The sequence below is a fragment of the Equus caballus genome, chromosome 30, assembly GCF_041296265.1.
Source record: "Equus caballus isolate H_3958 breed thoroughbred chromosome 30, TB-T2T, whole genome shotgun sequence".
NCBI lineage: Eukaryota > Metazoa > Chordata > Mammalia > Perissodactyla > Equidae > Equus > Equus caballus.
In genome coordinates this window covers 32,693,869-32,720,169 of record NC_091713.1, presented here as the reverse complement: position 1 = coordinate 32,720,169, position 26,301 = coordinate 32,693,869, and the positions used below count along the sequence as shown (strand labels likewise).

Here is a 26,301-nt window from a genome sequence, read left to right as displayed (position 1 = left end):
CCTTGAGGGCTATTATTCTCTCCTAGATTAGTATGTTTTACACCTTGCCACAAGTATTAAAAACGTATCAAAATTTTTTGGAGGTTTATATTTCAGGTGGTTAAAGACAGATAGTAGTTAAAGGATTGATGTTAAGTGAGTTTCTCTGTACATTACTTAAGTGAAGATAATTTAGGCAAATTTATCACTTGGGATAGACATCAGAGCTTAGTCAAATTTCACCTTATGTGGGACATTCACCCTAGTTAATTAGTAGCAAAATAGCTAATTAGTCATTTAGTTCCCTAGATTGTAAATTTGATTTACTTTTGGTACAGAGAAAGATTTAGAACATAGACCCTAAATAGACTAAGTCCTTCAAGGTAAGTGGTTTCCTTCCTGACTGATTTCTCTTAAATGAAAACATGTCTAATTTCAAAATTTTCTTACAGAAGGCTTATATTATTTGATTTCTACAAAGTTGGGGGGAAGGGATTAAAACTTTATGTCCCAGGTGCTACCTCTTATGGGTAGAGAGACCCTTCATCAAGTTTTTGACTCTTTCTTCTTAAGATGCTGCATCTGTAGAGAGAGGAATTAGACTAGATGTGTTGTTCTTAACGGGTGTGCTGTGGTTCCCTGCGTGCCCCAGAGCATGCACAGCAGTGTCATCAAAGCTATATCATTTTATGACATTCATAATTGCTAAGAATGAGGATAAATGCTAGGAGGATAATGTCTGTTAAATGAAAATTTTGAGCTAAATGGGTCTCATGATGAGAAAAAGTAAAGGAAATAGCATATTTATTCCATACAGCATATTTAGCATTCTAAAAATGCTATCTTTGCTTAGTTAATTTTTTTCTTCATGAGAAAAAAATACAAAGTCAAAGAATTTCTTGAATAGTAGTATCTTAATTGGGATATTAGTTTCTAGTTTAATCTCTTTGAGTATAAATAATCGGATATAGTAAAGCTCTTACAAATTTTTTAAAAATTGGACTCATAGGAGCAAAATTTACATTAGGTAAATCTTAAGGCAAATCATGGTTTCCAGTAAATTTCTTTGGTTTGGAATGTGTCATTGACCTCCTGAAACTATTCTTTGAGCAAATATCATTGATCAGGAAAACAGTTGTAATTTCCAGTGAAGAAGAAGAATTGTTTACCTAGGAGACCATCTAATGTATTTGACATTAGCTTACAAGCAATTAAATGCACCATCAACAGAAAGGTTAGTCAAATGCTCAAATGAACCAATCAGATACTAATCAGGAGTGTGCTTACTCACATAGGGTAATATTTGTATATTACAGAATTATCGGTGAAGATTGCACTCTGTGAAATAGATATAAGTTCACTTAGCCATCTCTTAGAAAGGGGATATTTTTCAATTGATTTTAAGCAGAAATTAAGTATTGTGAAAGTAAAGAGCTATCATTATGACAAAAACATTCTGTTGCCAAATATGATATTTTTAACATTACGTTTAAAAAATTAGATTCAAGGAGCTGGCCTGGTTGTGTAGTGGTTAAGTTTGTGTGCTCTGCTTCAGTGGCCTGGGGTTCACAGGTTTGGATCCCCCATGTGGGCCCACATGCTGCTCATCAAGCCATGCTTTGGAGGTGTCCTACATATAAAATAGAGGAAGATTGGCACAGATGTTAGCTAAGGACCAATCTTCCTCACCAAAAACAAACTAGATTCAAGTAAATGCTTACATAAAATCAAAGTGACTTTTGCTATGAGGTTAATTCCCACTACTTACAATGTGAAGTAACATGTTAAGTTGTGTGTTCTATTTTATTTTATTTTTTAGTTTTATTTATTTTTTTTATTTTTTGAGGAATATCAGCCCTGAGCTAACATCTGCCACCAATCCTCCTCTTTTTGTTGAGGAAGACTGGCCCTGAGCTAACATCCATGCCCATCTTCCTCTACTTTATATGTGGGACGCCTACCACAGCGTGGCTTGCCAAGCAGTGTGTAGGTGTGTACCCAGGATCCAAACTGGCGATCCCTGGGCCACCAAAGTGGAACGTGTGCACTTAACCACTGAGCCATGGGGCTGGCCCCTGTTCTATTTTATTTTTAATGGCTAACTGAATTTGGATCATTTCAGATAGAATCAAATAAAGCCTTAATTTTTATCTTACTCAATTTTCAGAATCTGTTGACTAGAGACTGAATATTTGGGATTGCTCTTGTTATGTGGCAGTCACTAGCAGGATATTCTTGTGGGAACATGTTAAATGAGTATAAATCAGCTTAAATTAGCTAATATTTATTTGTTGCCATTTCTATTCCACATGTGCAAGGACATATAAATTGAATGCTCAACTTCTTGATAGTAAAAAAGAAGTGCATTGCTGAATCAAACCTTTTATGAAGAGAATTGGGATGTGTACTTATTTTTATCAGCTCTAAATATGAACATATCTTTAAATATATAATGGGAATTAATGGTGAGTAAAACTAATATTTCATTGGCTATGCACTTCACTTCTAAGAACTGAATCAGATAAGTAAAAAAGAATTTCAAGCAAAAAAAAGTAAATTGCAAAGAAGCAAGAGCTTGCAGCTTAGAAAATGATTTAGGATTGAATTTCCTAGCTTTTCTAAATCCATTGTTTCCTCTGCTCAGAGCTGTGACCTCACTTGGATGATTTGCATGGGCAGGATCTTAAAGGTGATTTGTCAGCCTGGAGGCGAAGAGTCTTGTCTAGCTATAGTAGCTGCTTGGCGCCATGGGACCCACTCAGGGTATCAGCAGACTGTTAATGAGCTCAACACTACTCAATCTGATCACATCGTTTATTTTCTTGCTTAAAATTCTTCGTTTAGTTTTCAGAGTTTTCAGGATAATGTAAATCGCTTAGTGTTGTTTATAAAGTAATTTATAGTTTGTCCTTGCTTACTTCACTGGCCCCATCTCCCCTTATTTGTCTTATTCTCAATGCTGCACTGTAGCCATATTGCACTATAATAATGCTTTTCACAGTTGAGTTTTTTATGCAAAATTCTATTATATCTTCTTTGCAACCAATAGAAGTTACTTTGAACTGTTCTTGACTTGATTTTGGAGTTTTTCCTTTCATCAAGAACACTGTTTTTTTTAAGTAAACTAATGGTTGGGAAGAAGTGCAAATAAAGAGAAAAGCAGAATAAGTGTCCTGCTTTTTTGTCTGTTTTTGAAAGTTAAACGTGAAAAAGGGGGAAAAAAGGAATATGATCCTTAGATCTATGGTCCTTATTCTATTACTGGGAATGCAGCAGAGATCTAGTTAGTAGAGATCTCTAATATTACAATAGAACTCAGAAAGCCAGTGTAAGTCACTCCCAATATTAAAGTCAGGAAAATTTACATGAAGAGTCATTTACATGTACATGGAAGTTATGAGCACGCATGTGGGCTTCTGAGGCACATCTATAGACTCGCAATACACGCACTCCATAGGGGTCTGTACACCCATATACACATACACACACTCTTTTTTGTGTCCATTGCAAGCTCATCTTCTTCTATAGCATACTAAATGATACAGTTTCTCAGTGATCAGCTCTCAGCCTTTTCATTTTGTGTCTACCTCCTAAGAGTATATCACATATTTTGGCTATCTTTTCTGTAATCCCATGCATATTTCAGGATAGTGTGGTATATATGTGTCCAGACAAGTCAAAATCCAGGAAGGGCTACTAAGCATGTGAAGGATTCGAATCAGGAATCCATGATCAGCTGTCACTAGTTTTAAGCATCCATATCTGTGTCAGCATCCTTACAAATTAACGTAAGGGTATTAGAAATATTTTTCAAGCCACGTGCTTGGCAAGAAAGTGTTGTCTGATTATTTCTGCCCTTGTGTAATTGGATTATCAGAATACAGTGGGCACTGCAGCCTAACCCTTTAGGGAAGTGGTGCCACAGGTCTAGAGACGCTTTCAAATCTGTTCACACCTAAGAGAGGATTCTGTCATCTGATTCCACAAGACCGCTCGTTGAACCTACCCTTGGAACATTTTCACATTTCCTTGGCATTAACCTTTCTTTCAATGTGTTTGTTGTTATGCACAGAAAGACAGAGAACAAGAACCTCTTTGATCTTACTCCACAGGGATTAATAAGTGTTTTATGTGGCAGAATTTGGACTAAGATTTGCTCTCACTGTATAATGTTTGGCAGCAAGTTTGTTGGGGTAGGGGGTCAGCCTGAAGCCTCCACTTTTTCTCTTTACATTGGAGGTTACAAATATGCATCTGAAAGGAGCTGGTGATTGTGACCGGACAAATTTCTATGGCTTTAATTACATCCTTTACATCCAACTGTCTGTGTGACATTTCCTTTTAGATTCCTCAAGATAAATATCTCTCAAAGCAAATATATGCTATTTCTTCCCCAAATTGCCCACATCTTTGAAACAGCAGCCACTCTCCATTCTCTTGGGCAGTCCCAAAGAATGGAGTCATTTTTAACACCTCCTGTGCTGTTACACGATGCACAATCAGCTAAGCTCATAGATTTTGCCTCCTGAATATCCTGCATACCTACCCACTTCTGTCCGTCTCAGTCACCACCTCACTCATCTAAACTATCGTAACCTCTTTACAGCAACAGCGAATAGCTGGTTTATTTATGTCCACTCTGGCTCCATTCCAAACCATGCATCTCATGTTAACCAAAGTGGTATTTGTGAAATGTAAATATAATTGCATCAGTCCTGACCTAACGCTTGTTAAAGTTTTTCTGTGTGTCTTGGGATGAATACAAAACGCCTTAATATGTTTTAAATTCCCTGCCTGTTCAGGATTCTCCTCATTTTTTTCATTTTCATCTCACATCCTTGATTTTTCCTCTCTGCTCAGGAGTGCTACTTGTTTTTTTCCTACTTCCTCCATCCCACTAACCTCCTTCATCCCTAGACGGCTCTACTTTCCTTCTCTGCAGAGTAAAGTCTGACTCATCTTTTTCATGTTAATGTAAACATCACTTTTTCATTGAAGCCTGACCTACCTGATTAGGTCAGAATGTGCTATTATAGAAATCGTATTTGTGTTTGTTTGTTTGTTTTTGGTGAGGAAGATTGGCCCTGAGCTAACATCCGTGCCCATCTTCCTCTATTTTATATGTGGGACACCACCACAGCATGGCCCAATGAGTGATGTGTAGGTCTACACCTGGGATCCCAACCCATGAACCCTGGGCTGCTGAAAGCAGGGCTCAGGAACTTAACTGCTCCACTGGGTTGGCCACTGGGAGGCTCTTCTTTATATATTTTTATATATTTACATTAGTCATCATTTTCTTTCTTCTCCACTAAACTCTAAGCCTCATCAAGGAAGTGGTCATGCTAGTATTTCCATATCACTGTCTCCCACAGTACCTAGTACTGTACCTGACACAGAGGCACTCAATAAATAGCTGAACAAGTAAATGTAAAGCTTTTTCAAATGTGCATGATCTACAACAGAGCAAAAATAAAATTACAAGCACTTTATGGAAGCTTCAGGAGAGGAAAATCCTGAAAGTTTTCCAAGAAGCAAGAAGTAGTAAATAAAAAATGTTTTCATTTATTAACAGCAAAATAAGATGATTAAGTACCACACTGTCTTTATTTACTGTCTTAGCCATGTGACTTTGTTTTAAAAATATGAAACTAATTATAATAGCTTTCTGCTGGTGATCCGGGTCCCCATTTTTTCAGTAAGGGTTTAATTTCTTAATATTGGAGTCTCCTAAAATGAGAGTTTCAAGAATATGATCATAATTTTACTTGATTCTTGACTTTACCACTTCATTGCCTTTGACCATAAGGATTTGGTCTTCTTATTTTCACCTAGTTCAATTTGTTTTAATCACCTCTTTTATCCCACTGCCTTGTTTCCTTATTTGTCTACTTCCTTCACAACTCATGGTAGAAAATATATATTACACTGAGACACAGTACATATTTCTTAGTAAATGATTATGGATGAATATGAGCATGCTCAGTGCAGCATTTAACTGGAGGAACACAAAACAAAACACTACAGTCATTATAAGTCCCATTCTTCCCACCATGCACAAGAAAAACCTACTTCTATCTGCATGGATTATAATAGTAATGGCCATACTGATAAGTCTATGAATAATTTACAAAGTCTGTCCAACAGATGCTGTTATATTGTTTAAACTGTTCATAATAAAAGGAAAGGAAATATAATAAACTGCAATATAATGCAATTTTGTTAAAAGAAATCTATAGGACAGGTAATGGACAATGTGGAATCTCTTTAACTGAAGTATTTGATATAAGAAAGAAAGAATGCTTACCACTCCTATGGTTGGTGTAGCCTTAGATAGTTTCTACCTCATACCCTGGTGATCATTCTTGCACTCGGTGAGTGAAAGAAAAAAAAAACGTAGATTTTGAAACACATAAATTTGGATGTTAGCTTTTCTACATGGAGGGATATTTAGTTAAAATGAGACTTAAGAAATAGAATACTTCATATTAGTCTTTTTATTTCTAAGGGTAATTAGAAGTTAAATACTTGGTATGATATATATCATGGTTCCATGTATTTAGTACAAAATGGGCCCTCATCCTTTTTTAATTGATGTGGTTATGATTTTTGCATAAGTGTTTGAATAGATTCTTTAACTAAAATTATCCTTTGTGAGATTTAACAGTATTCCAGTTAACAAAAAAAGTAGAAGATTTAATTTTTTAAGGAGATACAATTTGGAGTCCTCCTTTCCATATGGCATGCTCAATTTGGTGATCCACATTTCAAATAATTTCAGTGCTTATGGAAAAGTTTGTTCTGTTCTCTTAGCTTCTTTGTGAGCAAGGAGAAGAAGCTGCTTCTGTGCTTTTCCAGTGCTTGGTGTGGCTGCTGTGGGCCTGTATTTGTAAACCATACTTTGTCAAGTGTGCTCCAAGTTCAGATTTGTAGGAAGTCAGTAAAGATCAAAGAATGATGAGTGAGGCATTTTGATTCTTGTGGCTCTACGGCAGGAATGGTAGGTCATTCCAAAATGCATGTTTATGAATTTTTAAGCAGTGTTAAATTGAGATTAAGGGTAGAGATGGAGCATTTTTAAAATGTTGCATTTTAAAATTATATCTTTTGATCTCCATTAAAAAAAATAATAAAAAGCAACTTCAGGGCCTGACCGTTTCACTGTGAAGTTCCCTTAAGGAACGGTTAATCCAGGGAATGGACAATGGTAAAAAGTGACTCAAATCATTAAATGGTCAAACTAAACTGTGATTCTGAAATACTCAGACGAGGTGTAAACTATGGACTGGTGTTCTCCTAGCTAAGTTCCTACAACCCTCGTCCCTTGGATACTCTATCAAAACTAAGAACTTTGCAGATATGTTTGGTTAATCCTGTGAAAATTATTCTGCTCTCAGAGATTCTCAATAAATATTAACTTGTTAAAAGGATCTAAAAAGTCTTTTGCTAAATAAAATACCCTTAACCCAGAGTTGCCAAATGTATTTGACTGCAGAGCCCTGAGTCTGGTTAACATCTACTGCCAGATTGGGTTTTCAAGGAACATAAATTGGGAGATAGAACTGTAAACCAAAGTCACTTTTAAAAAGATGGACATAAAAAAATCCCATAGTAACAAATGGCCAAACTAAAGTCAAAAGTAACTTTACATCAAAAGCTAAATAAAAGAAAACGGAATATCAAACAAGCAGAAGAACACTTGCTAAATACTAATTACCTCAAGGGTAGATACAAGTAGAATGACATTAATAACTGCTCATTTATATCTTTGTTATTTGTCTTGTAATCACAAGTGCATATTACTTCTTTTTTGGAATTGACAATGTTAGAACCATAAAAAAATTGCCATCATGTAGAGTTTATCCATGGAGTGTAAGAATGGCTTATTATAGGTTTATACTAAGAAAATACATTATTGCAATGGATTGGACATACATATCTTAAAAGGAACTATAAATTAGACATATCTAAAAATGAAGTAATTTTCACCCCTCTCTACCTGCAAAATTTTCTCTAATATTCCTTAACTTTTATTATTATTATCCGTTGCCTTTAATCCCTGTTATCTATAGGTCATATTGGAAAATCAACAAATATTGGTTGTAAACCAAATAAAAGATTATACGTCTCAAGAGCTGTATTTTTTTCATATGGTTCTAGTCACATAGTCAATCTCTTATCTTTATTGATTGTGGAAGTATTAGATGATATAAATTCTCAAGGGCATTTCTCTATGTTCCTGGTGTACGTTGGTGGTAAACAAGTTCTGAGTAGGTATTTAAAGACATATTTGACTAATTGGCATTTTGGCCTCTAGCCTCCTTAGTTTAAATGCATGTCCATTTTGATTTAGAAACTTGCCAAAGTATCATGTTGTAAAAATTCTTTAAGTGTTTTTATTCTGTGACAGTGATCTTTACAATTTGTCACAAATGGGTATTCATAGAAAACTAAATTGCATTAAAGCAGAAAAACTATTAAAACTATGTGAAATAGTTTTGAAAGCCCAATTTAAGCTCAACATTCTGAATATTGACTACAGGTTATGCAAAAACGTAAATATGTGTATGATGGGAATTTGCTGCTTCCCAAAATGCACAGAATTTCAAAAAATAGATATATTTAATCTTTATGAAGTAGAAAGTCCGTAAGTTATATAAAATTAAATACATTTTTAAATAGCAGTGAGTATGAGTGTATGTGTAAAATAATATAAACAGAAAATTCTGTTGGAATTTTTTTCCAAAATATTACTATTTTAATGTTTAAATCTTAAAACATTACCATATAATGATATACTTAGTAGTTACCTGGGTCAAGGAACTATGTAAATATATACATATATGACTTGCATATATGCGGTGTTTTATATAATTACAATAGAAATTCTTTCATTCGAGCAATCTCAGTGATAAGTAGTCCTTTTTAGAACAAATCCCTAGCCTGATATTGACATTTTGGCCCAGAAATAGTGCCCAATCTTTTTTTTCTTTCCCGTACTGCATTGCTAGGAATAGCTGTCAGTTTCTGTAAATGATGACAGTGAACCCTCCAAAGGTCAACTGATATCAACATGTTGCTCTTTCTAAATAGTTACAAATTATTGCCTAACTCTTCTTTTTGGAGCCCTCAATGCTTGCCCATATTTCCGCTCCCATAGCAGTTGAAGCCTGCTGGGTTCAGAAAAGATTGGACAAGATTACAGCTACTCATTAATCCATGCATGGATGGTTTTCTGGGGCTGATAACTATGCTAGCAAATCCATAGCAACGAGAAATAGACGCTATTTTCTCATCATCCTTCTCTTTCGCCATAGTCCTGGACTCTCTTGTTAATAGTACATTTATTTTTTGTCAAGTGGAAAACAAAGGTTTCATAACACTGTTGTGTACGTATTTGATCCTTATATTTGACTTACTTTTGTGCTTCTGTTTCTTTTATCCTGGGGCTGGAATAGAAATAACAAAATTACTGCTGAATTCATTGAACATTATTATGTGTCAGGCATTTTACTGAACAGTAGTTCATTTAATTCTCATAGTAACCAAATGAAGAAGTTAGTATTATTACATTTACTTATCAATGCGGGAGCATGAAGTTTCAAAGGCTTCGGTAATTTACCTAAGTTAACATTAATCATGTTATAAGTTAAATGTTTGATTATTAATTTATGGTATTATTATTAGGAGTAGTTGAGGTCGAAATCATTCACTTCAGGAATTCTTTCTTTCTTTTTTTTTTAAAGATTTTATTTTTTTTCGTTTCTCTCCCCAAAGCCCCCCAGTACATAGTTGTGTATTCTCCGTTGTGGGTCCTTCTAGTTGTGGCATGTGGGACGCTGCCTCAGCGTGGTTTGATGAGCAGTACCATGTCCGTGCCCAGGACTCAAACCAACGAAACACTGGGCCGCCTGCAGCGGAGCGCGCAAACTTAACCACTCGGCCACGGGGCCAGCCCCAGATTTTAGGAATTCTTTTGAGTGTAGGCTAAGGTGTCATATTCATATCTGTGTCGCTAACATACAGCACGATGCCTGACACAAGTAAAACATCAATAAATGTATTCGTATGGATAAGCATGACTTACTTTTATGTTAGTAGGTTATGTTTTTCCATTATGAAACAGTTACGTAAAACTTTATAGCACCTATTGGTTTTATATAAATCTTTTTTTCTTATTTATAATTTACAGGTATCTTTACAATAGAGAAATTATAAGAAAATTATATTCATTTGCAACTGTCCATTTCAAAGTCAGTCACCACAAGTGAACCTGAGTAACTTGTATTCATATTAACTAAACAAGAAGATAAGTAGAACATAGTGTGATATTGATTTATTTTTTTATATCTTAAAATTGCAGTAAGTTATTTAATTTCAAATGTTTAGGTGAGGGATACAGGGCAATAAAAACTTTGTTACAAATAGATATTCACTAGAATCAAGCATTTTAAGCAAGCTTTTTCAAAAAATTATTACTGCCCATTCAGAAAACAATATTAAATTTGATTACTAGAAAATTTAAAGATAACAGCGTTTGCTAGTATTCATCAGCTATGATTACTTATCTTTGCATTCTGCATTATTAAATTCTTCTGCTACTTTCAATTCAGGATATGATTTAAATAGTTAACTTGGTCTTTGATTGACTGAAAAGATGTTTCTTTTTTACGATAAGGCAAAATAGAACATTTCGTTTATGAATGTGCTGTATTTGGGCACGTTCTTGGATTTAGTTATCAGAAAATCTGCACCCATCATTAAAATCACTTCTGGGTACAGACACAAAATAATAATTAACTGAAATTCATCAATTATGATCGGGGAGAATAGGCAGTTTTCATTTAATAATGGCTCCAAAGACATCTGTGGAAAAAATGAGATAACAATCTATATTAAAATGGATTATAATCACGGAATAGCTTCAAATCTTTGTATTGCATGCTGTAGCATTCACAGTTCTAGGAAAAACAGCTAAATGAAATATATATAAGTGAAATATTAATGTTTATGCATAATGCAAACCAGGGTTATTTCAATGCTAAAACTGCCTTAACCTCAAGAAGTATATAATGAAGTAACGATAAACGATCTGTGTATCCACCTATCTTGTAGATACACTTTTTCTATCCCTTCGTAAAAGTAGCTGATTTATTGTTTGGATAGGTAGTTTATGTGATCAATCTAAAAATATTTTTATGTGAATGATTAACATAGTTCTGTAATATTAAGTTTTTATACTTCTTATCTTCAAAACATTCCTAGTTGTGTTGCCTGTAACGAAAAGAGAATGTAATAAGTTGGCAGATACTCTTAACATTCTCCACGTGTTGCATACATGCTTCCTAAGTGGCATCAGGAAATGATGCTATGGACATATAACGTGATCACAGCAGTCTGATCTCTGCCTTCTTAGTACACTCCATGTCTTAGTGTTTACTTTTGTAAAATAAAAATATGGAACAAGTGATTTTCAAAATACTTTTTAAATCTAATTTTTATGATTCTATGAGGAGGTTTGAAAGACTTTTTTTTTTCTCCTAAATAGTACAAATATTCTATCTTTAGAATTTGATAAGCTACTGCAAATTTCTGCCAATTTCCCTTCTAAACTATTTCTAACCATCATGTAATGTGATTTTTTATAGAAATACGAGAGGGCAAAAAAAAAAGTGGTTGCAGAACTTAATATGAAAGTAACAACAGAGTCCAGAATGTATGTTTATTGTAGGCAAATCTCTTTCTAATATTCCAAGTGATTTGTTTCTTCCGTAAAACCTAAGCTAGACACTTATTTATTTTATTTATTTATTTATTTATTTTTTTGAGGAAGATTAGCTCTGAGCTAACAACTGCCACCAATCCTCCTCTTTTTGCTAAGGAAGATTGGCCCTGAGCTAACATCCATGCCCATCTTCCTCTATAGTTTTTATATGTGGGATGCCTCCCACAGCATCGCTTGATAAACAGTACATAGATCTGCAGCTGGGATCCGAACCAGCAAACCCCGGGCCCAGAAGCAGAACGTGCAAACTTAACCACTGTGCCTGCGGCTGACCCCCTGAGCTAGATGCTTTTCATGTTGCAATAGTAATATAACTAAGCTGATTAACTGAACTCAGTCTTAAAGTATGCAATATTCACTAACAGTGGCATGAATGGGGTATCAGGTAAAGCTTTTGATTAGTATTTAATTCAATAATTCAGATAGTTTCTAAATATGTTAATGACACAGAAAATTTAGAATGTAACAAGACTAAATAAATACAAATTTTATATTTGAATATTAATTTGATTTTATAAAAAGACAAATTTTTAGTTATACAATTTACTTGTATATTATACAAGCAGAATGAGTTTCAATAAGTACGTCAGTGACTTTCAAATTTCTCATTTATTGTATTATTTAAGTAGCGCTATCTGAAACAAAAGCTGGGGTTACCAATACTAATTACGAGGGAGAGTAAAACCTAATTTGCTTGTTTACAGTACTTGAATATTTCAATTGATACTGATTAAAAGGTAGTGGGAAAGTCAATAGATTTATGGAATCATACGCCTCCTTTAACAAAGAAGTATTTAGTCTTGCCACTTAATTATGTTAGATTCCACAATTAAGGCAGCGGTCAGATAAATATTTTTGTGTGCTTTTTCTTTCTTAAATTGTATTTACTTTATATCTAAACATACTAAATGGCTTGGTGATTTAAATATCTTCAATAGAGATCTGCATATTTTAAGTTCAGGCCCTCATTCATTCATTCAACAAATATTAACATCATTCTGTGTTTGGCACTATTTTAGGTGCTCAAGCAACCTGAATGAAGGAAGCACATGGCTCTCTGCCCTAACAGACCTCCATTCTTATAGAGGGTTATAGACAATGGACATCAAACCCAACAAATGACCACACTGTTTTTTTTTTTTTTTTTAAAGATTTTATTATTTCCTTTTTCTCCCCAAAGCCCCCCGGTACATAGTTGTATATTCTTCGTTGTGGGTTCTTCTAGTTGTGGTATGTGGGACGCTGCCTCAGCGTGGTCTGATGAGCAGTGCCATGTCCACGCCCAGGATTCGAACCAACGAAACACTGGGCCGCCTGCAGCGGAGCGCGCGAGGTTAACCACTCGGCCACGGGGCCAGCCCCAATGACCACACTGTTTTGTTTTTTTTTTTAATTAAGCGTGATAAGAAAGATTAGGAGCATATATCATGATGAAAATTGGAATAAAGACTTGAAGGGTGTGAGGAGTTAGGCATGACCATATCCGCAGCAATAGGGTTCCAGCCAGAGAGAACAGTCTGTGACAAGGGCCTGAGTCAGGAACAGGCCTGTCATGTTGGTCAAAAAGCAAGAATGCTAGTGTGGCTGGGGCAGAGTAAACCACAGGAAGAAGGGTAGAAAATGAGCTCAAAAGGCAGAGAGAGAGAGGTCAGATTGGGTAGTGTGCTATAGGCAAATAAAAGAACATTAGATTTTTGTCTAAGTGAAACAGAGAACCTTAGGGTTTTAAGTAGAGGAGTGACATGATCTGACCCGTGTTTTTGTAGGACAAGTCTGGCTGATATGTTGACAATAGGCTGTTGCAGTGGGAGTGTTTATCATAGTGCAGGGAAGAGAAGATGAGGGCCTGGGTCATTGTGGTACCTGTAGTAATGGTGAGTAGTGATTGTGGATTCTGGTTACGTTTTGAGGCTAGAAACAGTGGAGTTTGCTAAGGGTTTGGATGTAGGTTGTGAAAAAAAGACAGAAGTCAAGGATGACTCCAAGATTTGGGCCTAAGCAACAGGAAAGCTGTATTTGCCACCATCTGATGTTGAAGAATTTGGTAGGAGCAAATTTAGAAAGGGAGTTTAGGATCCACTTTGGACACATTAACTTTGAGATGTCTATCAGAAACAAAGAGAAGAAGTTGAGAGAGGCCTTGGCTGATGCGCGGCATGTGTAAGGAATAGAAGTGAGGTTGGTGTGACTGGAGGGCAGTAAGCTGGAGGATGGTCTTAGAAGATGAGGTCCGAGAAGAGCCAGAGACTTTTGGATTTTATTCTGAAAATGACACAAGGGCATTGAGAGTTATGAACAGGGAGGGAACAAGATTTGACCTATAATTTAAAAGAATTACTCTGATCTTGGGCTAGATATTGGAGTATTCTCCACCTTATTTTATATTGGGGGAAGGAACTAAATTCAACTATTTATTATAGAAATATTTATTGACTTACAACATAACAGGTTAACATCAATATTTTAAAAATGTAATGACATTATTTTCCATGAACATAAACAGTGACCTATTTAAGGAGACTCGATGAGAAATGAGCTGGTGAGCCTATTCAAAATCAGAGTAAAGCTCTAAAAGTAATTCAGTGTATTCACCTTTATCAGCCCTTTGAGAAAAGTTGATTTTTGTTTTTGCGTAATAATACCAAACATGTAACAGCTTCTGTGGGAGTCTTCATTTTCATGTTGATTTAGAAAGCATTACCGTATAGCAAGTCTTTAAGCTTAAGTGTGATATTAATAAATATGTGAAAGGCTCACATGATTTTCCTAGATCAAGTAAAATGGCATTTTGCATAAGGATTATAAAAAATGATTGTAAGTATGGATTTAACTACAGTTATATCAAGGAAATTAAATACCTTGGATAGCAGCATGGTTTATTCAACAAAATTTGTTAAAATTTATAAAGGTCATGATAGGTATTTTCATTTGTATGGTTTGGTAGATCGGAAAACATGGCCATAATATTTTGTGGCTCCTCTTATGAAGGGATGGAGTCTATTTCTACACGCTTTGATGTACACCTCTCCTGTGACTTGCTTGGCAAATAGACTGAGGCAGATATAGCTAAGTCTTAGGAGGGCTTACAGCTGCCATCACTGCCCTGAGACAGTATGGAAGCTGGTAGAGTCTAGTGGAAGAGCAGAAGTCACATAAAGAAGAACCAAGGCACACAGCCAACAGTGAACAGTGACCAGTTGGCAGAGGAGTGGGGTCATCTTGGACGTTCCATTCCAGCCAGACTTCTATCTCAGTGCAGCCACATGAGTGAGCCCAAGAAAATCAGAGAAGCTTTCCCCCTCAAGGCACAGAATCATGTGAAATGATAAATGGTTATTGTTTTAAGCCACTAAGTTTTGGGGAGTTTGCTATGCAGTAGTGAAAAAGTGAAACATATGAAGGAAATATTTTCTGGAGTTTGTTTGCACATATAATTTGAATATGGTTTACCCAGGTCTTCTTTTATTCATTTAGCAGTTAGTTACTGAGTGGTTACTACGCACTTTGTACTAAGTGCTTTAGGAAAGAAAAATATAAAGTATGCATAGTGTCCTTAGGGTAGATAATAGTTGAGTTTGAGTGAGAACTATTAAACACTAAATATAGGTGTTTTTGTAAGTGTTTTCATCTAAGACATGAACTCGTACTTGCTCTAGGAGTTCAGCAGGAGCACTCCCACTTGAGATTCAAGGAAGGCTTCGTGAGGGAGGCCATATTTGAGCCAGGGCTTCAAAACAGGGGAATTATAATCAAAAGGAGTAGATGGGGCAAACGTAGACACAGGGGTCAAGGATTATATATTCTGATAAGTAAACAGTCCAAATGGTAAGTGAAGGGAGATAAAGGAGAGCAAAGCTCAAGGAAAAGCAGATTAGATCCAGATGCCGGAGTCTAGATAATTCTCTATGTACCACGTATCTATTGATGAATAACAAGCCGCCCCCAAATGGAGCAGCTGAAATCAGCACAATTTGTTGTTCCTCACAATTCTGTGCTGATAACCAGGGCAGTTTTTCTGCTGGTCTGTCCTGTGATTACTCTTGGCTTCAGTCATGTGAGGACATGACAGGAGCTGGAGAGTCCAAGATGGCCCCAATCTCATGCCTAGCAGTTGGTGCTTGCTCTCAGCTGGGACATTTTGGTTTTCTTCCGGAAGGTCTCTTATCCTCCATTAGACTGTTCTGGGCTGCTTCGCAGCATGGTGGTCTCAGACTTCCAAGAGAGTGAGAACAAGAGGCTCAGGGTCTCACAAGGTCTAAGCTCTGCAACCCACACAGCATCACTTCCCCAATATTCTACTGGCCTAAACAAGTCATTAGGCAGCTCAAATTTAAGGACATGGAGAAATAGATTTCACTGTTGATGGGAGGTACAGCAGTATGTTGCAAAGGGGTGTGAACCTAGGGAGGCAGTTTATTGGCAACTATTATAATAATCTATCACACCACAAATATGCGAGTGTTCTTAAGCAGTGAGAATCCAATAGCTTCCTTGAACCCAGGATTGACATATCCAAGCTGTGTTTAAAGAATAAGTATATGGTGGGGCAGCCCAGTGGCATAGTGGTTAAGTTCGCATGCTCTGCTTTGGCTGGCCAGGGTTCGTGGGTTCAAATCCTGGGCGCAGACCTGCACACTACTCATCAAGTCATTCTGTGGCGGTGTCCTCCATACAAAATAGAGGAAGATTGGCACAGATGTTAGCTCAGGGCCAATCTTCCTGACCAAAAATAAAAGAATAAAGAATATGAGTATGGCCCTCATCAGTAGGTTACATTAGAATAAAGACAAACTGAAGACCAAGAAGCACAGTGGGAGAATTTTCTAGTAGTTTAGGTCAAGGTAATATATGGCTGGATTAGGAAATATATATTTTATCTATGAACAGAGATTGGCTTTTAATGTATAGTTATGCAAAATATAGTAAGCCTTTAAATAACATATGAATGCTTAAAAATAGGTACCTTAATTATCATCCTTTCTTCTTCGTCTATTTTATTATTTTAAATTAAAAAAAACCCTACTCCACAGAAATGTTTAGTGTTATCAAAGAATTACCTTTGGTTACCTTAAGCCTCCAGCTGAAGAGTCTTATAATTAGCTTGGCTATGATACTGCATAGGAGCAGCTGAGCAAATAAACTGAGATGGATCAACTCATTTGACCTGGCAGCTCACACAAAATTCCGAGGCATAGAACAAGGACAGCTTTGCTGAACCCTTCTGGAGACCGGGAGTTAAGAAAATACAAAGAAAAAGAACAGCTTCTGCCTCAAAAGTAAAATGATGACAAACACCTACTGTTTCTCTACTGTCCCTTGATCCGTCTACCTGTGCACCTACCCGTCTGCCTAACTGCCACTGGCTTATACTCTGCCTTAAAAAAATAACTTAAGATAATTGAATATTTATGATATGTAACTGAGAAAAATAGGGAGATTATTTTAAAAGGCTAGAAACAGAATGTCTGGAATTTAAACATTGAATATTACTTCTTCATGGCCATGATAATTGAGTTATGTCTGTTTGTGCATAGAAGTTGAAATGTGCATCCAAAAGTATGTAGTAATGGTTTTGACTGCTTAATAGAGGTATAATTTGCATACCCTAAAATTCACTCATTTTAAGTGTAAATTTCAATCATTTTTAACATATTTACAGAGTTCTGCAATCATCATCACATCTAGTTTTAGGACATTTCCATTATCCCATTCTCACCATCAGTTCCAGGCAACCGCTAATCTGCTTTCTATCTCTTTTCTGGGCATTTTATATAAACAGAACCATACAATATGTGGTCTTTTACAACTGGCTTCTTTCACTCAACGTGCTTTTGTGGTATATCCGTATTATAACATGAATCATTACATAATTCCTTTTTCTTGCTGAATAGTATTCCATGATACACTGATTTTTATGTTGTAAATCTCATATCTCCCTCCAACATTCTACAATATATATGTATTATTCATGGTCTTACTTTGCTCTTTTTTTTTTTGGCGAGGAAGATTGGCCCTGAGCTAACATCTATAGCCAATCTTCCTCTTCTTGCTTGAGGAAGATTATCACTAAGCTAACATCTGTGCCAATCTTCCTCGGGGGTGTTTAATGTGAGATGCTGCCACAGTGTAGCTTGACCAGCAGTGCTAGGTCTGCACCTGGGATCCGAACCTGCAAGCCCTGGGCCGCTGAAGTAGAGCGCATGAATTTAACCACTATGCTACCAGAGTGGCTTCTGCTGTTTTTTTTTTTTTTAAGCTAGTAGCAGCAGTGCTATTTCTAATGTTCTTTTGACAATTCTACTTTGGTACATCTTGTAACAATTTCTATCCTGCTCCCTTACTTTCATTCCATCAAAAGCTTTGTAAAGATGATTGATCCATTTAAGAACTTATTTTGAGAGTCACTTGGCAATTGTTCACTCCTCAAGCCTTTCATACATATATATGAAACACACACACACATACAGTAAATTATCTCTCTTCCTGTGGGAAAAAACAAGGGAAGACCATTGATAATTTGACAGGGAATAGATTTAGCAACGTCTGGTCTCTACGCTTCCTTGATGTGCATTCAAAATGTTTGTGTGTCACCCATGAAATTCAGTCTGTTCATTTTACATGCTACTCAAATATAATTTGTGATATTTTGGCTACAATTTTTGGCTATTAATCAAAATAAGACTATATCTGGTTGATGTAGGGGAAAAAACTTAAAAGTTATATTTTCCTGAGAATACAATATATTGTACAGTAGAAGATCCCAGCTACGACATGCCTTTATGAAATGTGCTTTAGCTATCCAAAGAATAATGATGAGAAATAATGTGCCCAAATGCAAAAGTTTTAATTTTAATGCACATTCGTTTCTTTAGCATTTGTGGAATCCAGCATCTGGAACGAATAGGAAAGAAGCTCAATCTCTTTGACTCTCTTTACTTCTGTATTGTGACCTTTTCTACCGTGGGCTTCGGCGATGTCACTCCCGAAACGTGGTCCTCCAAGCTCTTTGTCGTTGCAATGATCTGTGTTGCTCTTGTGGTTCTGCCTATACAGGTAAACATAACCGTGTTAATTTCTTCAGAAATCTGCAAAGTCTTATGAAATCTAACCTTCCACATTTAAAAAGAAATCTAGCATGATTTATTAATCTAACAGTAACATATAAACACATGCTGCTATTTCATCTAGTCAGTTGGTTAAAATTGTCTCAGAAATGCCTTCTTATATGATATTAGAAACACTGAGAGTTTTTTTCCTCCAGTCACAACTGATAGCTCACATTTCGTTTCAGTTCTCCTAGATGTTTCTTTTAAGTTTAGGGTATTTAGCTATATTATTTCTAGGATAATATAGTTGTTAATTATAGAAGGATAGATCAAGGAAATAAACTTGTGAAGGGTTGAATTCTCTTGATTCTTGAAATAAGCTAAAAGCCATACATTGTAATGAATAAAACTTGGGTACATATGTCAGTCAACCAAAACAAACAAAATCAGAAGAGGGGATGGAACTATTATGCACCGTTTGGGGAAGTGAATAGGGAGGTTGCAAAGGAACAGAGATATAACGTGAAACTAAAGCTACGTGGATGCAATCTCCAAATCTTTTACTATGAGCTCTGGGTGTCCGTGGGCGGGCAGGTCAGAAACACGATATAGCAAATGCAAAGCAAACTTGTATGGTCCATTACACAGCCTTTGGCCACAATGTGTCTAAATATACTTTACATAGGTATAAAAATGATCTTCCTACTCCTATTCAATCACGCAGGTCATCCTTCCCAACGTCTGTACCCTATAGCCTCCTCTTCCCTTGCATGCCAGCTACTAACAACTAGATGATGGCCTTGTGTGTGTGGTAAGGGTATCTGCCATTGCATGAAATGTGGGCTGAACCTGACGGAAGAATGTGGAAGAAATGCCAATGAGGCTTTTCTCTTTGACACAGCACGTGTCATATCATGGCTACATGCTCTACTGGACATAAAGCAGAGGCACACACCTCTTAGTGCCCTATTATGATATAATAGGAAAATCATATTGATATGTTTCCTTAGAGACTGAAGCCCCTGGGAGGCATTAGCAACCTCTGCAGCAACCATATGAAAAGCCTATTGTTGAAGGGAACACTGATAAATTGATAACTCAATGAGATCCATCTAATAAATTGAGCATATCTCATAAACAGTAGATGTATTAAATTGATTTTTATTTTCATGTCCAGTGTTTTTCATTCACATGTGGAAAATACATTACAGTTTGAACAGCTGGCCTATTTGTGGATGGAGAGACAAAAGTCAGGTGGAAACTACAGTCGACACAGAGCTCAAACTGAAAAGCACGTTGTCCTGTGTGTCAGCTCACTGAAGATTGATTTGCTTATGGACTTTTTAAATGAATTCTATGCTCATCCGAGACTACAGGTCCGTTTAAATTATTTTGTGCATTATACTGAATCATACCTACTAACATATTGTCCAAGTCAATTAACTGATGGTGCAGTCTGCATTCTGGAAGATTTTTATTTATACACTCCAATTTAGAAAGAGTAAGTGAAGAACTACAAATATAACCAGGAACATAGAAAAAATATTGGAGGAATGTACAGTATTTTAAGTTTCGTTCTGTATCTACACTAAAAGACAGATGGACTTATGTTAATGCTACAAAGAAAGGTTTTCTTTGAATTAAACGGATGGCTTTTTTTCTCCCTCGGGTAATGCATAAATGATATTTTTATGAAACAGTGAAATTTAACATAAAATATAATAAAACAATGAAAAAAATCATTTCAATATCATCTGCTCACTTGAATATTTCAGAATTTTATGAAGTGTTGCTGATGGAAATGTGGAAGTCTGGAAGTTCCATTTTTTTCTTTTGTTTCCTGGAGTGTAACTAGGTCCTATTTATAGTAACAATAAATGACCAAAAATTGGATAATAACTAGCTGAATTGAGAACATGAATTCAGAAAAATCTCTTCGTCTATCTATGAAGATAAAATTCTCAGATACTTCTTTCATTTGCCACGGTACTAGGCTAATGCAGATTTAGTAATGTTCCTTGCTTAATCCAGTCTAAACATCAAAGAGCTACTTGAAAGTCTTATATTTCCTCCATAATTTGTGTCAAGAGGTTGGAAAATCTCGAGATCAAGACAGTACTTAGTATATCTAATTACCCTTCCCTTAAAAAAGATAAAGAGTTTTTTTGTGAATAATTGGAAATATTCTTAAATATTATTTTTAATATATTTTAAAAAATCTAAATTGTAAGTGATACTTATATAATACATTCATTTGTTTTCATGTAAATTAATTTGCATTTTTGGAGAAACTCCATATTTACTTATTGGTTTTTATATTATTCATATTAAATAATTTCAAGCTTGCTCATTATGACCCACAAAGAAAAATCTATTATGGGGAAAATCTGATCCCCCCCAAAATTTGATCCTTTGTAATTTATTTTGTCTAATATCAATATAGAGAATTCTGAAAACTCCAAAAATTCCTGCTAGATATTTTTTAGAGTGATAAAATGGTGGATATTTACCAGAGAATTTTAATTCCTGTAGATCAGTTGTTTTAAATCATTTCATCACTAAATACCTTCGTGTTTTTTCTAAAGGACCATTATTTTGAAATATTTTCATCTCAAACTTTCTTATTTAATTTACCTTGTCAGTATTACCAATATTTTTATGAAACCTTATCCACTCAGATCGTCATCAGAAGTTTTTCAAAATCGTCAGCTCATAATAATATTACCAAATGATAAAAATCACCATCACAGTTTTTATTCTGAAAATAAGAGCTTGAAGTATGAATTAATACGTAAGAACTTCTGCCTGGTGTACAGTGTATGTTTTAGAATGAGCCTGAAGTTATAGCTGAAAACTTCACAGGCTAGAAAAGTGTGCCTGGTGATGATCACCTTCTCTCCATGGTACTAAGAAGATTGGAAAAGGTCAGGAAGAATTTATCAATTTATTATATTTTTATATGTTTCGGTTATGTTTATTGTAGTATCATGTTATTTAAAAAATCCCTAGGTTTTAAATGAAGAATTTTATTTATTAACAAGAGTTCATGTCTATTTTGTCATATTGCACAATGTTCTTAGATATTCTGTTACCTGTGTAGCATAAAACGAAGCATTGCTCTTTCTATCCCACTGCACACTTTGTTTTGAATAGGATTACTACGTGGTGATTTTGTGTCCTACTGAAATGGATGTGCAGGTTCGAAGGGTACTACAGATTCCAATGTGGTCTCAAAGAGTCATCTACCTTCAAGGATCAGCCCTGAAAGATCAGGATCTCTTGAGAGCTAAGTAGGTATCCCTATCTTTTTTCCACTTTACCATGCTTTAATATTTTTTCTCTCCTCCAAATTTTAGTAATTTCAGTATTATAAGATGTATTTTAGTATTTTTGAATACAGAGTTTGGCCTTAGTCCCACTGCTGGTCAAATTGAAAGGTTAAAACTATAAAATCAGGTGTTTGGTCCTCTTTCTCAGTGTGAGGATGTTCAGCTGACTGTGTCCACATGCCTCAAAGAGGGTGACGTGGTGCAATTATCTCAGGCTGTCAGGCATCAGCTGCGTTATCCAGACTCCCTGTTGAAGAACAGTGTCCCACTCCCTGAATACCATTTTTATTCCACAAATAAAAATCTTGGGCAAAACGTTGTGTGAGATGCCCAAGCAGTTTGAGTTGGGGTTTAAATTTTAGAGAGTTTGTATTATGTACTGGGCAGGTAACACCTGGATCGCCTGGTGTCAGAGATGAGAGTCCTTGGGGGCTGGAGGAATGAGGAAGGTGACAGGACCTACTTAGTCGTTCTCTTCTTGTTGCACGTGTGCCAGCAAACCCGGCTTGAAGGTGGCATCGTCTTAAACATTTGTCACAGGTCATGGGGGTTATTGCACGTGAACAGCGTGAGAGCAGGGACCATGGACACCAGGAAGTTAGGGTATCTGCAAAACAACATATGTCATTTCAGAAGCCAGAAGAGATCCGTAGCAGAGGTAGCTTTGCTCCATCTTTTCTGTTGCTTTCAAAGTTTTGAACGTCTTCATGTTTATCCTTGAGTTGTCCTACATGCTCTTTTAGATTGAAAAGTCTCCTCATTGTGTTTTATAGCATAAGTGATTTTTATTTGTTGTTGTTGTTTCAGTCTTTTTTGGACAGCTTGAGTATATGTGTTAGTGGGTATGTGTGTGTTTGTGTTTGTTTCTGTGTGTTCTTTGCGTGTGTTTGTGTGTGTGTGGGGGAGAGGAAGGTTGATGGAAAAGAACACAAGAAAACTCCCAAACTCCTTTTCGCTGCTTAATCCTGCAAGTGATGACTAGATATCTTGTCACAGGAACTCTGACATTACTTTTGATTTATGTATAACAGTTCAATTTAGCTGAGATTTTTTTCAATGATTTAATAACTTCTGAAACAGAAAGTCATTAGAAACTATCAGGATATAATGAATGGTACATGATTGGAAAATTAAGCTTCTTTGAGAATATATTGGTATTTTTGGTGATTAAACACTTCAAATATGTTGTCACTGTACACATCACAGTTCTATAATTAATCACATTCTCACAGTACCTCAGGTAAAACACAGCTTGACATGTTTGCTAATTATTTGATATCTGCACTCATTATTTGAAAGCTCTAAAGAAATAGTTGCTTAGGGGTCTGGCCCCGTGGGGTAGTAGTTGAGTCTAGCGCACTCTGCTTTGGCAGCCCAGGTTTGTGAGTTCAGATCGCAGGCACAGACCTACACTACTCGTTAAGCCATGCTATGGCGGCATCCCACATACAAAGTTGAGGAGGATTGGCACCGATTTTAGCTCAAGGCTAATCTTCCTCAAGCAAAAAAAAAAAAAAAAAAGAGGGAGATTGGCAACAGATGTTATTAGATCAGAGCGAATCTTCCTCACCAAAAAAAAAAAAAAAGCAATGGTTGCTTAAACACTAACATATGTAATTTTGATCTTTATATTCATATGAGTAGATAATCGTTATACCTAATTATTGTGTAAGAGCTAAGTTCTTCACACAATAAGAATGAGTAATGCCATATTATGTTCAATATGCATTTGTGTGATAAATGAAGACTTTTTACTCCCTAATAGATTAATCTAAGCTATTTGTATTAGCTATTAGTATCTTAGGTAGATGCCATCTAGGATTAACATAACTCATTTATTATTAATAGTATTAAAATTATTTCTTAGCAAAATCGTATTACAGAAACATTCCTCCATAGGAATGAGAAAGGGTGCAAATGAGGGTCAGGGAGAGGTAGCAGGCTGGTAACATGAGAGCTGGGTTGAGAAAGAAATGAGATGACAGAGTATCCATCTTTATGTTCATTTCATATCGTAATGTCGTGTAAAGATTTGGGATTTCACGATAATTAAAACATTCTGCAACACAATTCTCCATGCAAGAAACCAGGAGTTGGTTTCTGCAAACCAGTTCGGAAGCTCAGTTGCATGAGTTTTGAATTTTTCATTGAAAATGATGTTTAGAAGATGTTATGCAATGCTCATATTATCTTAATAACCGTGGCTCAACATTTTCCCAGAACAGTTTGGTTTGGTCTAATTCCACTTTTATCTTTCCTCTCTGAAGAAAGTATTTCTTGGAAGGAAAGATTTATTTTATCCTCTTGAACCAGAAAGATAAGTCATTCCTCATTTTGGAAATAAACATTTTTATGCTTTGAGAACATTATTTATCAAGCACTGAAACGTACTGTTTATCACTAAATTTAGGAAGTACAGAACTTTAGCATGAGGGGAAGGGGTCTGGAATGAGATGATGAATTATCTCCAGGAAATATAAAATCATAGTATAGTCTGACTTAGGAAGACGAAGTAGCTCTCTTCTATTATCTCTCTTAGTTTAATTGAGGCATTGCAGTTAAAATGTAATTCATCATAAAATAAAGGCCAATACAGCTTCCTTAACATAAACAAAGCACATATATGAGAAAACATATAATCATAAAAGAGAACAAAATTTGACTTTTTCTTAACTTCTCTCATTATAAACTATCGAGTCATATAGCCAATTCAGCAACAATTATTTTGTTCAAAAGTCCAGTCATGGTCTGCTGAAATCCAGCTCTCATTAAGGCTGAAGGATCTTTGGAGTCTACATGTACCTTGTGTGCATTAAGCACTGAAATTCTAGCTTTCAGATAATACATGGATATTTCAGTGTGTGATTATTTTCTTTTGCTGTCTGCATTTAGGATGGATGATGCTGAGGCCTGTTTCATTCTGAGCAGCCGTTGTGAAGTGGATAGGACATCATCCGTAAGTTTCTAAAATCTCTTAGTACTGTTCTTTTCACTTTAGAAGTTTTTTGTGTTTTTTTTGTGTGTGTGTGTGAGGAAGATTGGCCCTGACCCCTAACATCTTTTGCCAATCTTCCTCTTTTTGCTTGAGGAGTATTGTCCCTGAGCTAATATCTGTGCCTGTCTTCCTCTATTTTATGTGGGATGCCACCACAGAGTAGCTTGACAAGCAGTGCTAGGTCTGTGCCCAAGATCCAAACCTGCAAACCCCAGGGCGCCGAAGTGGAGCACGTGAACTTAACCACTAGGCAACCGGGCTGGCCCTGCAAGATTTTTTTAAATTAAATTAAATTTAATTCTTTTTTTCTTTGCTGAGGAAGATTCGCCCTGAGCTAACATCTGCTGCCAATCTTTGTCTTTTTTCCTTTCTTTTTGTGAGCCGCCACTACAGCATGGCCACTGACGGACAAGTGGTATAGGTCTGTTTTTAAATCTGCCAACATTAAATATCCGTGACTTTAACATTTTATTAAAGGGAAACAAACATCTCTAAACTATCTTTGCCATAATATGAAAATAGTTGCATCATTGACTGTGTCAGCAAAAGTGTTTTTGAAGTGGTTTCTACTAATCCTTGGGTTTTCCGTTGGTCACAATGACACGAGTCATATATAAACAGAGCTAGACCATTTTTAATTAAATATATCCTATGCTGTGTAATTTCGTTAAGATGATCTCAATTTCCTCAACTCAAAAACAAGGCAGATGGATCAGACAGTCTGCATTAGAATCAGCTGGAGGGTTTCTCAAAAATATGCATTCGTGAAAATTCTATTCAGGATACACGGGGTGGGGATTGGGAATCTGTGTGGTTTAAAAAGATCCGCAGGTGATGTGGAAGTACCTTCTAATCTGGTAATCTTTGTCTTGTATGATCTCTGTGATGCATTTTTTAGATCTAAGGTTCTATAAACTCATAATTAACTGAATTGTATAGTTTACTAAATTATAACTTCTGTTTTTTAAAAGATGCATTTTAATTTTATTATTTTAAAAAAGTGCCTTATTATTTTAGGTTTAGTGGGTACTGTTACCTCCTGCGTTTCTAAGCCAATGAGCACATCTCTAGCCATATCTATGGTGCACAGACAAATGAGACCCTTGGGGGCTTCTGTAGTGATGGGGGGAAAACAAAATATGCATGGGTCTTTTAGGGACCTGTTTT

At 35.9% G+C, this 26,301-nt stretch overlaps 1 protein-coding gene across 13 annotated transcripts in view; it reads left to right on the top strand.

Annotated features, from left to right (window-relative positions):
• Window positions 1–26,301, top strand: part of KCNT2 (potassium sodium-activated channel subfamily T member 2) — a 350,894-nt gene that overhangs the window by 129,860 nt on the left and 194,733 nt on the right. For all 13 annotated transcript variants that reach the window (XR_011434198.1, XR_011434197.1, XR_011434196.1 and 10 more), the window contains exons 9-12: window positions 18,637–18,817; window positions 20,022–20,186; window positions 21,964–22,100; window positions 25,032–25,095. Coding sequence is in view for 8 of the 13 variants with exons in the window: in XM_070255832.1 (XP_070111933.1) it covers window positions 18,637–18,817; window positions 20,022–20,186; window positions 21,964–22,100; window positions 25,032–25,095 (547 nt within the window). In the remaining 5 variants the exon portion in view is untranslated. The remainder of the gene's footprint in view (window positions 1–18,636; window positions 18,818–20,021; window positions 20,187–21,963; window positions 22,101–25,031; window positions 25,096–26,301) is intronic.